Raw genomic sequence first — 13,345 nt, 5'->3', positions numbered from 1 at the left:
TGCTTTTTTGTCTCTCGAGGTACTCCACAGAAACAGTCTGAAAACGGTGAAGTAGAGCGTTGCCGCATCATGCCGTGCCTCAGACTTGCTCCACATACAGCAGGAGCTTTTCGTTTCTTTGCAAGGCATAGTCAAGGTCGTTGTCGCTCATCAAGTTGGGCTTGTCGCCAGTGGCCTCGTCCTTGTAGAAGAGTTGAATCTCTTCGCCGACAGGGATTTTGAGCCTGTCCACAATCTTGTCGTAGAGTTGTTGGAATTGTATTTCCGTAGGAACTCGGATGGCGATGAGATCACCGTTGAAGTAAAGTTTGATCTTCATGATTTGCCCTTGACTGATGCCGGGTGTGGTAACGGGTTGAGATTGGGACAGGGACGACGACGGCTGTCGGTTCGGGCCTGGTTGGCCCATGGCTCGTTGTTGAGGCGCAGCAGAGAGACCGCCGTACCCGTTGCCGTTTAGGTTATTCTTGGATGACTGCCGTGATGCCGCATCCGCCGGCGAGTCGGTTGATGACGGTTGTGAACCGCCAGAAAGTCTGTACTCTTCATTGGGCGCGCTGGGGTCGATTTCGTAGTCACCCTCCCTAGGCGCGAAGAACTGCTTGACAAGTGCGCATCTTGCGATGTAGGGTGGCTGCGCGAGAAGGTTCTTGACGTAGGCATCCAGGTTGTGCAGACGGCCCTCGGTGATGGCGTCTGTGACATAGTTGACGGGGCCAGGCATGTACGGGAGGGTGCGCTTCTGGGTTCCAGTATTGCCTGCCTCGGCCGGGAACTCCGTGAGCAGAGCGATCTGGAAGTCGTAGAAGTCTTCGTAGTATCTCGACAGTTCCCAGTGACGGCTATCCTCTAGAACCGCCTCGATGACGAACCAATACTTGTCCTCGGCAAAGCAGTATCTAGGAATGCGTGCCGAAATAGGCGCATACAGCTGCGACGCTGGCTTGGCATATGGACTGGGTTGAGAGGTCTGTTGGGAGTTACGCTGATAGGCAGCCTGTTGTTGTTGTTGCTGCTGTTGCTGCTGCTGTGGGTCGAGGATGTACATTAGCTCAGGATGGTTGAATGCAAGACTCGGAAGCCACTTACGTAGTTATTGCCGTTCTGTGAACTTGTGCGTCCGCCTTGTTGAATGCTCATGCGCTCCATGCCTTGCTCAATAGATCCTTGCTGTGGTGCAGCACCGTTGTCGAACTTGCCCAGGGTAATGCTGCTGTTCTTGTAATCGGCCGCCATCTTCTTCCACTCTTCAACCTTTGGAATGCCCGCCTTTTTTATGGCATTTGAGGCATCACCAACGGCGGTGTCAGTAGCCATGTCGCGAATTTCGACGAAAGATACGGGGATCAGACCGGGACCGCCGAGTCTACCGATGGGCTTGGCGACGAACCATTCGGGGTTGGATTGCGCAATGACGATGATGGCTTCGCCGGCCTTGGCCTCCAACTCGTCGGCACGTTCTGCCACAAAATCGTACATGACGATGCCATAGACCATGGCGCCAGATCTGCTGCCGGAACGGGACATGCGTTGGGTCGGGGGCGGCGATTGCATAGCACCAGCAGGCGGCGCAGCCTCGGCGTAGCCAGAATCGTGATCGGGGTTCTTGGAGATTGTCGGAGACATGGTCGGTGGCCGGGGCAGGGCACCGCCGTCGGACTGACCGCTGTCTCTCTCGGTGCGGCCCAGTGCCTGGAAGAAGGCAACGGGCACGAGGCCACGGGCATCGGGCAGAGCAGGATTGCATGCTTCGTACCAGTCGGGATCGTTTTCTCGGCCGATGACGTGGAAGAAATCGCCTCGAGAGAAGCTCAGTTCCTGATTGGATTGCGCTTCATAGTCGTATAAGGCTCGAATAACCTGGTTGGCGGGTGTCAGTGGTCAGCAAAGGCGCGATTTCGGTGCTGTCAGCCCGCACCCCCACCATCCACGTCATGTAGATAGATAGGTAGATAAATGCATGGGGCAGGAAGCATGAGGTTGTAGGGGGTTTGACATACCTTCTTTGGAGGAACAATGGCAACAGCCGACTTTGGGGCAATGTTGATCTTGGCGTTGTCCTTTTCGCCCTTGATGGACCGGCGGAGGGCCTGCAGAAGGTGAGGCATTGTCAGCAGGTGGTCGGAAAACCGATTTCTGGAGATTGAGTCTCGATTCATTGTGGGCGCAGGCGCATGCGGGGTCGTTCATGCAATGGAGGTGGGGGAAACACAGAGCAAGACGTCGCAAAAGCAAAAGCAGAAGACAAAGCGCAATGTTTGTTGTAATGCTTTGAGGGGAGGGTCTTGATGGTTGCAGAGAGAAAGTCGCAAGCGCATGTGGTAGTGAGGGTGATATTGCGCGCGCGCATACACAACTATTTCTTGCAGAGGAAAGAAGAAGAGGGAGATACAGGGGAAGAGAGGGGGAGGGAGGGAGGAAAGGGAAAGCACAGCAGCAGGTACAAAAAAGGGTGGTTCACAAACCTTCATCTTGTGTGACGTTCACTCTCTCTGGTGAGGGTAGCTGCAGACTCTTGCAAGAGAGTGATATGCAATGGTTCAAAAAGAAAGTAGTAATGGTGATGGAGGGAGGGACGGGGACCCTGTGACACCACAGAGAGTTGACAGTGTTGATGGGGAGGATTGGTAGGTATGGAAATGGTCGTTCCGAGAGGAAAGGCAATGCGTGATTGGGCGCAAGACAAAGGTGGAGCAGACTGGCGCAACTGGAGACCGAGGTGTGTGTGTCTTGTCTTGCGTTGCTACTTGAGTTGTATCGTTGTTGTTGCTGCTGCAGTTGCAGTAGGTGTGTTGTCGCAATGGCAGTGTTGACTGACCAAGATGAAAGAGATTCTCAGATTGGAGCAGAAGGTCGAGGGGTGGTTGCTTGTTTTTTTTCCCTTTTCCCTTTTTTCCAGCGGATGGAGGGGAAGGGGAGGAGTGATTACGACTGGGACCAGGCTGATGCCAGTGCGGACGGGACGGAGAGAGGGGCGATGTGATGACTACTGGGTCACACTTTCCCTCTGATTGCGTTCCTTCCTGAGTCGTGGTGGCCGTTGGGCTTTCTGAAAAGGAAGCAGTGGCGGGGTCGTGGGAAGGTGAAGTATGGGAAGGAGGTAGATCAGGTGGAAGAAGGGTCGTTCCTTCCTTCTTCGTTCTCGTGTGTACGGATGCCGTCTTGATCTTGTTGTTCTTGTTGTCACACTCGGCGACTCGGTGACAATTCCCTTTCCTCGGCTCCCTTTTGCAGCTCTTTCGTTTCCTTGCCTTCCTATCCAATACGCCTGCACCAAGGAACGTATTTCCTAGCCGCCTTCGTATCCTGATTTTCCCAAGGGCGCGCGCACCGGAAGAGCAAAAAAAAAACACTCTCTAGTCGTCCTCAAGTGTGTCAGTTGGTTGATGACTGGCCGTGGCCTGTCTCTCCTAGACTTTCTTATTTGGACTCGGGAGATAGAGTGGTCGGTCTCTCTCCTTCTCGGCCTCCGAAACAGGATGGCCCGCGATTCGACTCGGGCTACACGGCACTCAACGGAGGTCGCAGCAGTCGGACAAGGAGGTTGGCAAAGGCGCACACAGCTTATCGTCGCTCCTCGGTCGGGTCAATGACTGTCGTCCAAGGTCAGAATGTTGTTTTCGACTACTTGGCGAAGTGCAAAGATTGCGCTGGAATGCGGCAGGCGGGCTATGAGCGACCTGGAGGGGTGAGGGGAGGGGAGGCAAGGGAGACGACTCAAAAGAGGACGGCGCGGATGGGCGAGGGTAAAAAGGCTCCTTCGCCCGAGCCCGAGCATCTGCCCAAACAGCCAAGGTACCTGGGTCCCCCCGTAGACTACTACCTACCACTTTATCGACGGGGTACACTATACACCAAGCACACCAAACACACACGCGCTTCCAATGCCCGGGATGCAGTCCTAATTCCCGCCAGACCAGACGACGAATCGAGGGGGGGTTGACTGGTGGGACTGCCCGACGAGGGTGCTCGACACCCTGGTCTGTACCCGTCCTGTCCAGCTTCTGGGCTTAGCTGGGCATGGGAGGGTAATTTACGCTAGGGTTACGGGTGGGTGTCCTGGAGGGTGTCGATGTGCAGATTGCTATGGATGGTGGCATGCGTCTTACGGCGCGCAAGTGGGTGAGTGGTATCTTTAATTGGGTGGGCTGTGCGAGACTCGGTGCTAATTCTTGTGTCTAGGGAATGTTTCTTTTTCAACATTGATCTTCTCAAATTCTCAAGCATGTTTCGATTGAATAACGGTCCATGTGGATGCATCTTCCCACTCTCCCGCTTCTCCCAGCTGGCACTCGGGACACTTGCACAACCGCAGCCGGGTCAGCAGCGCCCCAGCAGGTGACGCCAGCAACAAGGCGTTTTGGCAGACAGTTGATTGATGAGTGGGAAAACAGACCACTGCCAGTTGGACCGACGGAGACTGAACCACCCTGCATATCGACCGGGCATTGCGCGAATACTACGGATACAGCGGGCGTATTGACTAGCAGCAGGCACTCTCAGATGGAAAGCTTAATTACCAAAAAGCCCCAAATGCTCCAAGGGAGTCAGAAGCCACCGAGGGGGGTCCCGTCCTCTATTACTCCATGCCTGCCTGACGTATGTACGATGGTATACGTAGATACGACCACGAAGCATCAGCTCCTGGCTTTTTTGGTGTAACGCAGCGAGCAGCATTGGTCGCGTTTCTCTTGTACAAGCGTGGACACGCTAGAGTTCAGGGGCAGCTTGTTAACTGCCAGTCAAAATTCTGCAGTTGCATGTGTCGTCTCCATGCCCATCCAAGCTTCGCGCCGGTGGCTGCAGCCAGCTCTGGGCTGAGGCAACTGGTGCCGCCCAGAGGAGCCACGGAGCCAGAGAGACCTAAGGGGGTCCACGAGGCCTCATAGCGACTCAACAAAGCAGTCAACTGCAGCTCAGCAAGATCCGGTGAAGCAGTGCCCTCGCATTGCCCCATGACTGGATTTGAAGCAACACGATGGCCTCGCACAATGGAAACAGGGTCCTGTCAGGCCCACCAGTGAGCGCGCGAGGTGCCTCTGGGTTGACGAGACTCTTCGCTTTCGCTCAGCCCTTCTTTGCGACGCCAACACCGCTTATTGGCGTGCAGCGACTAGTTTCCTCGATAGTCTGTCTTGTCACTCTCTTCGAGGAGCTGTCAAACGGACCAGTCAGCCCGTCAATGCCGACATATGTACGCTACAACACCAACAACATCATCATCATCATTATCATTATCATAGTACCAGGCCGTGCGAATGGACCGCCGGTCGGTGGCATCATGGCCAACAACAATACCCCGTCTTTCCTCCCCACCGTTGCATAGCCTTTGCCACTATCTTCCTGGGCGCGCACATGGCAAACCTCTCCGCTAATAAAAAACACAGACCTTCTTCTTTCTATCAACGCCCCTCCATGCTGACACTGACCTTGCACGCCCCCTATGCGAAACGGCGATATGCAGCCAATAGCAGGAACCTCGCACTTTAAGACGCTTGCTTTTGCATGAACTGACTGCTCTGCTGAACAGCCTATCCCTTCTATGGTGAGCTGGTCAACCATGAGGCTTGCCCGAATGGCAGTGCGACGCAGGGGACTGGACCAGAGCCCGGAACTCAGAGCGGCGGCGGCATCTTATCGATTGACGCAAAGACTACCTGAAGGTGTCTTCTGCCCCCTCTTGGTTCCGGGCAATGCGAGAAGAAGGGGTATCCTGTCGACCCCCCATCTATCGGCCACGCTCTAGCAGAGATGTTCCCTCTTCACAATCAGGTACAGCTCAGCAGATCCCGAGAAATGCCTCCCCTTGAAAGACCCCTGCATGCGGCGGACCCGGACGGTGATTTTTCTTTGGATCCCTTGAGTTCCTGCCTGACGAGTGCAACGGCCCGGGTGCCACTTCGGCCTCAACCCAACAACGGTCGAACCTCGCCACACGGAATATTTCCCCGGCCGCCTCTGGCTGGAACCGCCTAGCCTCCAGAGATCAGAACGTGCCGCTGGCAACGCTCCGATACCATGCCTATTGGCATCCGGCGTCCCTTAACTCTTTCCCAGTCGCCGAAGGCGCACGTATTTCGCCACAGCACTTCTCAGTAACCCTGTGATATCGGATGTTTTCTTCGCTAACGATATATCCCACGAAATCTAGAACGCGGGGTTGACCTCCTCAGGCTTCCAGCGAGCTCGAACCAGAGAGCGAAAGCAGGGCAAATATTCCGAGCCACGATACAAGGGTCTCGAGGGTCCAGTGCGGCCCACGCCAAGCCAGTTTCGCGAATCTTTTTGATGTCGCCTGCGTCTTGTTATGCAAGCATTGTCAGACCAACAGGGTATTTGTTCTTCAACGACAAATTCTTCATGCGCGCCCTTCGTTCGTCACACATCCTCCCATCACCCCGGCGGTTCGAAGCTCAATCGAATTCTCTTTCGAAGGGCATGATGATCTCGCCCAACCGTTCGTTGATAGCTCAACACCTTTGGTGTTTGATTTTGGACACCCCTAGTGTGCACACTAAAACCAACTTGCGAGGATGACAAGGTCTAGACTGGGCTAGAATGCGTTCATGGCCAGTTGTCCAGCGCAGTTTTGGCGGACTTGCCTACGCGCCAACTCGTCGGTCCAGCAACTTGGCGCGCGCATCCACTAATCACAACACCGAGCATCTCGATTGGCTCAACACGACCGAATCGCCATCGACGAATGAGAGATAAAAAACCATCAGTCCGGATTGGATTCACTCCCAAGCCTTGCAACGAACTGCCTGGCAAGGCCAACGGCGATGTGCCTTGCATGGATTGCTCCATGTGCCTAATCAGAATGACCTCATCTACTGGACAACTGATGCCGGCGCATCTCCCATTGCCATCCCAACTTTCCGACGCTTCGAATAGATTGCTACTCTCTCCATCCCCTTCTCCACCTTGGTCCTCATGATGGCGCCCCCCAAGCTTTCACTTGGCTCGTTGAGATGCGCTAAGCATGCTGCCGAGAACTCTGCCAGCGTCTCGTTTCAGCGGGACGCTCAGGAACCCGTAACACATCCCCACCCTTTGCTGGCCTTCACACAGTGATGAAGGTCATGGGTGGAATGGCTCGCGAAGGGCTTGACAATTTGTGTCACTCTGCACTTTGTGTCGATCACCAGTCGGAGCACGCGGACGGCGGACGGCGGCCAGAATAGGCAGCAACAGGCTGACTTACAGCTTCTTTCCCTCATCATATCGGATCACGAGGCCCACAGTACCTAAGCCAGCGCGTCTCCCAGGACGGCTATCAGCTTACGGAGAGGCGAGCCCTTTTGTGGGAATGACGCATGCGGGAACGTTAGTGGTTGAGCCTCCTCGTTTACCCAACTCATGTGTTCCGGATGACACAGAGCTCTCTAGTGCCTGTCTGGTCGTCTGCTCGACTAGTTAGCAAACATCTCCAGAAGCTCCAAGATCCCAGAGGTCCTCGGGGCTCGTCTGCAACAGCGAGTCGTGCCTCCAATCTTAACCACATATTGTAAGCGAAACCGGGCGCTATCCATGGGGGAGAGAATGCACAAATCCCGACAGCGAAGTTCCGATTCCAAATACAGGTAACACATGATGAAGCCCATCTACCTGTTGTCCCTTTAATGATAATCTGTGGGAAATAGTTCAAGCTTTCCCTCGTGCCTCATCTATGTTCGGATCCAGCCTTTGCCGTTCTCGAGCACGACGCAACTTGAAACTCGACGTCCCATGTCGCCTGAAACGGGGGCAGAGTTGAGGCCTATCGCCAATGAGGGGATCGGCAATGGGCACCTATCCCTTGGGGACGTACAGGTAAACTGTTCACAGAGTCCCATACGTAACGACGAGGAACCCTGAGTCCGTGGTTGCTGATCATAAGGTCGGGGCCGCCTTATCTCGGGATGCCTTGGCCAGTGTGAGACCTGTCAGCCCCAATTCTGAGCGAAGACGCATGGATGGCTGGGGAAAAGGAAGTTTAGTTGTTGGTTTCTTTGCCCGAGCTTGAAATGGGTGGTTCCGTGTCAAGGGTTCGGCTTCGTTGACTCGATAGCTCCAAGAGTACACGACCTGGTCGAGTCGACGGTCGATCCCAACATACACAGCTATTGATCTATCCTCGAACCATCATGAATCGGCGTCGGTGGACTACATGATGTCATCAAGCTGGTTGTTTAACACATGCGATTCTACCTTGAGTCAAACAGCTTGGAAAGTTTTGCAGAGTACAGAGCTCTATGTGAGCAACACCTGGAGGACGGGCAACTTTGGCCAAGTTCCCATGCGCCGGGTGAAAGCCTAACAGGTAGCCCACCGGCATGTACAAGTAAGTTGCTGCCCACACCATCTCGTAGCGTCGATTTGTGGTCATCGACCCATATACTGGGCAAATGGCATCCCGGCTAGGCCAAAGGAACACGGTTGAACAGTCCTTGTTCTCAAGACGAGGCCGACGACGCAACCAATGGCTGAATCGGCGCAAAGGGCCAAAGGTGGGGAGGGGGGGTCTTTTGCGTGCCGGCCGCCGTTCGAAGTAACACGCAACACCAACATGTGACGACTCCTCTGAGAAAGGCATCCATTCATCTTTCGACACTGCCGGGTTTGACGCTTCGGAGTCGCAAACCGTGGCGGCTCCTCCCGCTGCATATTTGTATACAGCGCCCCGGCCAAATGGGTCAACAGGTGCCCGGTCGGCCGGGCGGCCTATGGCTTGTAAGTACGGGTGCCCTCATGTCCAGAAATAGGATGCGGGACACCTTGCGACGGGCAGCTGGGCATGGGGCTGCCGAGCTCTTGGGGTTGCATGTCGCCGGTATTGCCACCCGGGCTGTCGTCACGGATCGACAGAAGCATGAACCTATTGACAGGCCTGGAAGGCGATGTTACCACACGTCGCGATGGCTCGAGCTCGGGCATTGAAGTTGGCAGCTCGGCAGACCGTCACAGGCCTTCTTCCTTGGAGGGGGTCTTTGGATTCACAGGTACGAAGCCTAGAATTGGCAAGCCAGTGCGGTGCCCCGGTCCAACCATACAACCAGAATCCCCCGGTAAATGGGCCGCCGGTCTTTTTCTGTATCACGTTGAAGGGGAAGGGGGGGGTGTAATGACAACGGCTTTTTCACGCCAACGCCATGCTGTCCAGTGCCTCGGCTGAGCACCACACAGTCTTCCCTTGCGAGCTTCCCCGAAAATCTGCCCAAAGTCTGCGAAAAAACGAAAACTGACACCAAAGTCCCCTTTCCCCTCGTCCTAAGGATCCATCTGCCAAGAGGCGGGACGACGGCGGAGCTACAGCCTGGTTGAAGCTCCGTTGCTCCTCGGAGTCGGAGCGAGAACGGCACGGGCAAAGTGTCACAACTGTGCGCACAGTCGCGCACGGGAGTATTGTTGTCTGAAGGAGTTCCCAGGTCGCCCTGTCCTGAGAAAAGACCGACAAGAAGAAGAAGAAAGAAAAGTATCTTTTGCAGACCGAGAATTGACGGGGTGGGATAAGGTTTCTGCTCACATCGGACTGGCCAGGAACAAGACCAATTTCTGCTGGGGGTGAAGCGAGCGCGCGCGGACACAAACAAACACACACACACACTCAGAGGACTGCAAAAAGCCTCTATTCCTACGGGTCTCCGGAACAAAGTCTCCTCCGTATGCAGCTACGACACTGCAGGTTCCTCATGCGAGACTATGAACTAGACCACTGCAGAACAGAGATAAAAAACCGGGAATCTGCCCTCCTCGGCCCCTGTCGGGCAGCGAGCCCGGCCGGTCATGGTGTCGACTTTTGGAAATCTCTCATCGATCGCTCGTCTAGGATTGTTCTCCCACTCTCATGAGGCTTCAATGTTGGGTTCGTGGGGGGTGAGGAGGCTCGTGGTGTTCCGGCCCGTACGAGAGCACCGCACCTTCGTCCCTGCAAGTGGCGAGCCGCGGCCAGGAGAATCATGGTTCGAGACCTGGCGCGAGATCTCTATGGAGTATCTTTAGTCATTTTCAGACAATGACACTGAAGAACGTGCCGCCAAGTGACTCTTGTTCTCTCGAGAGCTATATCTACGTCGATGGTCAAGCTCGCAATGAACGGGCGCCAGAGTGACCAGCTTGCACTCGGTCCAAGAATCCGGTTGTAACAAATGTTACCCGCTTCCATCCATTACGGGCATTCGTCCACTGCATACGCCATGCAGGAGCACGGCATATGGACGGTTTACAGATCAGAGCCACCGGCATGGCAGTTGCGCAGCAAGACTGATGATGTTCCATCTCCATCTCAGGGATATAGCAAACATATAGATTCCATTTGGTTATTGCGAACCAGTGACCGTTGTGCCGCATAAGGCAGACGCCAGCAGATCCTTTCAAGATGAACGACACATATGCCAACGTCTATTGAGAGACCCGAGGTTTAACTCCAGTCGCCTTCTATCCTTTTAAAAAGACAAACGAGCCCACGGATATCCCGCTCCAACGCCATCCTGTTGCCTGTGCGAGGACAAGGCGAACGGGTATCAAGACGAACAAGCCCCCAGAGCCCAAGGCCGGCATCAAACCGGCAATATCGGACATTGACAGCAACATGGCCGCCAGATTTCGAACTGCCCTCGTCCGAAAGACTGCCTCTCACGAGCCCCCGAGGAGTATCCCGCTATTTGAAGCTATGGTAAGCGTCCGAAGCCGTCAGAAGTGACGGAGAGGTGCAATGTGATGGTTCGTGATTTCGTAACCATGTCTGGTACTAAACGTCTTCGAAGGGCGAGGGGAATGCATGGTGAATATGGGCGCAAGTGCTGTGACAACGTCGAGAAGGGGGGATAAAACAAGAGAGAAATAAAGTCTACGAGAAAAAGTTCGACCAAAACCGGCAGGCCCCGGCATGGGACGTGAAGGATTTAGGGGAACGGAGGCCACCCGCGAGGCCTGCAGTCGGCGGCGGAAAATGGTTAGAGGGTGTAGGGCATGCTGTGACGAGAGAAGAGAGATGACGAGCAGCTCATATTTGGCCTTTGATATCAACCTTGCGGAACGCCTCGGATCTCGCAGAGTCGAACAGCACTCCGGCTTTGCCGGTCAACAGAGCAATGTACTCTTGTCGTTCCTCGAGGAGGTGCTGGCCGTTGTAATCGAGAATGAACTGAGCCGCATCGACGTCGGACTCGAAGCCGAGTTCCTCCGTGATGAATCGTAACTTTACGTCCGGCTTGTACCTGTGATATATTAGCGAGGCTGGTCTGCCAACAAAAGGGGTTGAGAGTGGACTTACGCTTTGCAAATGTTGCACAGGGCAGCGAGGCGCTCACGGACGACGAACATGTCCATGAGGTACGCTCCCATGTTGGGAGTGTCGAGGTAAAGCTGGAAGAACTTGTGGTAGTTTCCCAAGGCAAGAGCGGAACGCACCTCAAGCGCGTGCTTGATGGGCCGCTCCTCCTTCTCTGCTGCGGTTAGATCTGCCAAGGCATCATTGAGGCCGGTACGGTTGGCGGTATGAATGAAATACAGAATGCGATAGGCCTTGAACTCGATGGGGTTCCCTTTCAGTCCCTTGGCGTACAGGGTACGCAGCTGGGTTTGGCACTGATTATACTCACCGAGATCCCCTTTCTCCAAGGCGATGCGGGCGTGAAGCTCGTATACGGACACTGTGAAGTCGTTCTTGATCCGTTGGACAGTCAAATCTTGGCGCATGGACTTCAGCTGATCGCAGATGTAAGAGTAGTTGCCCTCCTTCTTCCACTTCTTCTTAAGAAGATCCATCGTCTTGTGGAGGACGCGTTCTGGCCGCACCTGTGAAGGAACGGGGGGAGCGGTCAGGCGCAGGTAGCGCTTCTCCAACGTCTCGCTGGTGCCAACAACAGGACCGTCCGAGGGCGGAGGGCTGGGCGAGCGATAGGACGACTTGTAGCCGCCGTCGAAGCGACGTTGGCGCTTCTCCATCTGCTTCTGGAACTTACTTGACTTGGGCAGAGGCTCGTCGAGGCTGGCGCGTTTGTCGGGAGAGGCGAAGGTGATGCGGTCTTCCAAGGCGTTGGATCGGTTGCTGTTAGTAGTACGCCAAGGCACGGTAGAAGACTTGTCATCCGGGGTAAAATCAGACGACTTCCGCTTCTTTGGGTTGGCCGACGGGGTGTTGTCATATCGCGATGCAAAAGGAGACGCAATGTTCATGGAGGAGTTGAGCTGGGATTGACGCTCGTTCTTGATCAGGGCGGCGGGGAAGGGCATATTCTCCCAGTCGGTGGACTCGAGAGTACCGTTTTCCATGTGTTGCGAAATGGTTTCCTTCAACTTGGCTTCAATGTCGGGGCGAGATACGGACGGATCCATATTGCTAGGAAGGAAAGACTTTTGGACATATTCTCGCACGGAAGGAGGCCATTCAACCTTGCGCGTAGGCGGCACAGGAGGCGCCGGAGCGGTCTGATCGAAGGGAGCAACCATGGACGACGGCGTCGTGGTGTAGGCAGGTGCGGGTGGGGGAGGATACTGGCCGAAACTTTGTCGAGCCTGGACTGCGGTGTATGCTGGATCTGTTAACAACAGCTTGTTAGCATCGCCACTCGAGACAGGGCGAGGTCGCATGAACGGGAAAGGAAACTTACTGGGAGGGTAAGCATAGTTGGCAGGAGGAGCGCCGTAAGCGGCGCCTGGAGGTGGCGCCGGAGGCCAGCTGGTGGGCATCATGATGACGGTTGACAAGGGCTCCAAAGTAAGGTGTTTCTGAATGAGGGATTAGTTTGTAGGGTAACAACGAGTATATTTCTTGGTCGACTACGTGGTAAGCGTTGCGAGCGGCTGTTTGGTGTTGGCCTGGGTGATGGGAGTGATAAGGGAGGAAAAAAGAGATGGATGAAGTGAGGTTGGGGATAATCCGGCGAAGGGGTGGGAATGATGGTGGTCCGTGTGCGGGCTTTCAGGTTAAAATAGCGGAGATGCGCTTAAGGAATTGCCCTCGTGGACCGCAGCCTGTCATCAGTGGGAACCTAGGTATAGGTACTCTGTACATACTCGGACTGATGGGCATATTAGGTAAGCGAAAACACAGTTCGCGCTAATTTCGAATCGGGGCTATCGCTGTAGTGGGTCGGGTACATCCCACCTCAAAGTGGCGGGGCATCATGTTGGTTGCGAGATAAACTGGCGCCTAGCATGTACTCGGAGTGCGCGATCCGTTGAACCAGCCGGCTACAACAACTTGCCTCTGGGCCTTGCGAACGCTGCTGGATTTACAACTATTTTTCTTCTTTTTTTTCCAGGAGACTTCTTGGTCACCTCTATTTCTTCTTCTTCAAAATATGCGTGATCCTTGAACAAGCTGCGAATTCGGCGTCCAACCTCCTAATCCGCCCGAGAC

At 54.8% G+C, this 13,345-nt stretch overlaps 3 protein-coding genes across 3 annotated transcripts; 1 reads left to right on the top strand and 2 right to left on the bottom strand.

The window, feature by feature from the left end:
* Positions 1–79: 79 nt before the first annotated feature.
* On the bottom strand, positions 80–2,108 carry CH63R_13607 (SH3 domain-containing protein; the record flags this gene model as incomplete). The annotated part of the gene is made up of 3 exons (XM_018308581.1): positions 80–1,027; positions 1,090–1,860; positions 2,001–2,108. 3 exons carry the CDS (start codon positions 2,106–2,108, stop codon positions 80–82), a joined length of 1,827 nt encoding a protein of 608 aa, XP_018150899.1.
* A 2,870-nt stretch (positions 2,109–4,978) lies between these two features.
* Positions 4,979–5,326, top strand: CH63R_13606 (uncharacterized protein; the record flags this gene model as incomplete). The annotated part of the gene is made up of 1 exon (XM_018308580.1): positions 4,979–5,326. One exon carries the CDS (start codon positions 4,979–4,981, stop codon positions 5,324–5,326), a length of 348 nt encoding a protein of 115 aa, XP_018150898.1.
* A 5,658-nt stretch (positions 5,327–10,984) lies between these two features.
* CH63R_13605 (GANP/Nin1/mts3/eIF-3 p25 family protein) lies at positions 10,985–12,675 on the bottom strand (the record flags this gene model as incomplete). The annotated part of the gene is made up of 3 exons (XM_018308579.1): positions 10,985–11,198; positions 11,255–12,521; positions 12,594–12,675. The coding sequence occupies 3 exons, from the start codon at positions 12,673–12,675 to the stop codon at positions 10,985–10,987; spliced, it is 1,563 nt and encodes a 520-aa protein (XP_018150897.1).
* Positions 12,676–13,345: the final 670 nt, after the last annotated feature.

Source organism: Colletotrichum higginsianum, chromosome 10 (genome assembly GCF_001672515.1).
Source record: "Colletotrichum higginsianum IMI 349063 chromosome 10, whole genome shotgun sequence".
NCBI classification, from domain to species: Eukaryota; Fungi; Ascomycota; class Sordariomycetes; order Glomerellales; family Glomerellaceae; genus Colletotrichum; species Colletotrichum higginsianum.
The sequence above is the reverse complement of the archived record's forward strand: the minus strand, read 5'-3'. Positions and strand labels throughout refer to the sequence as shown.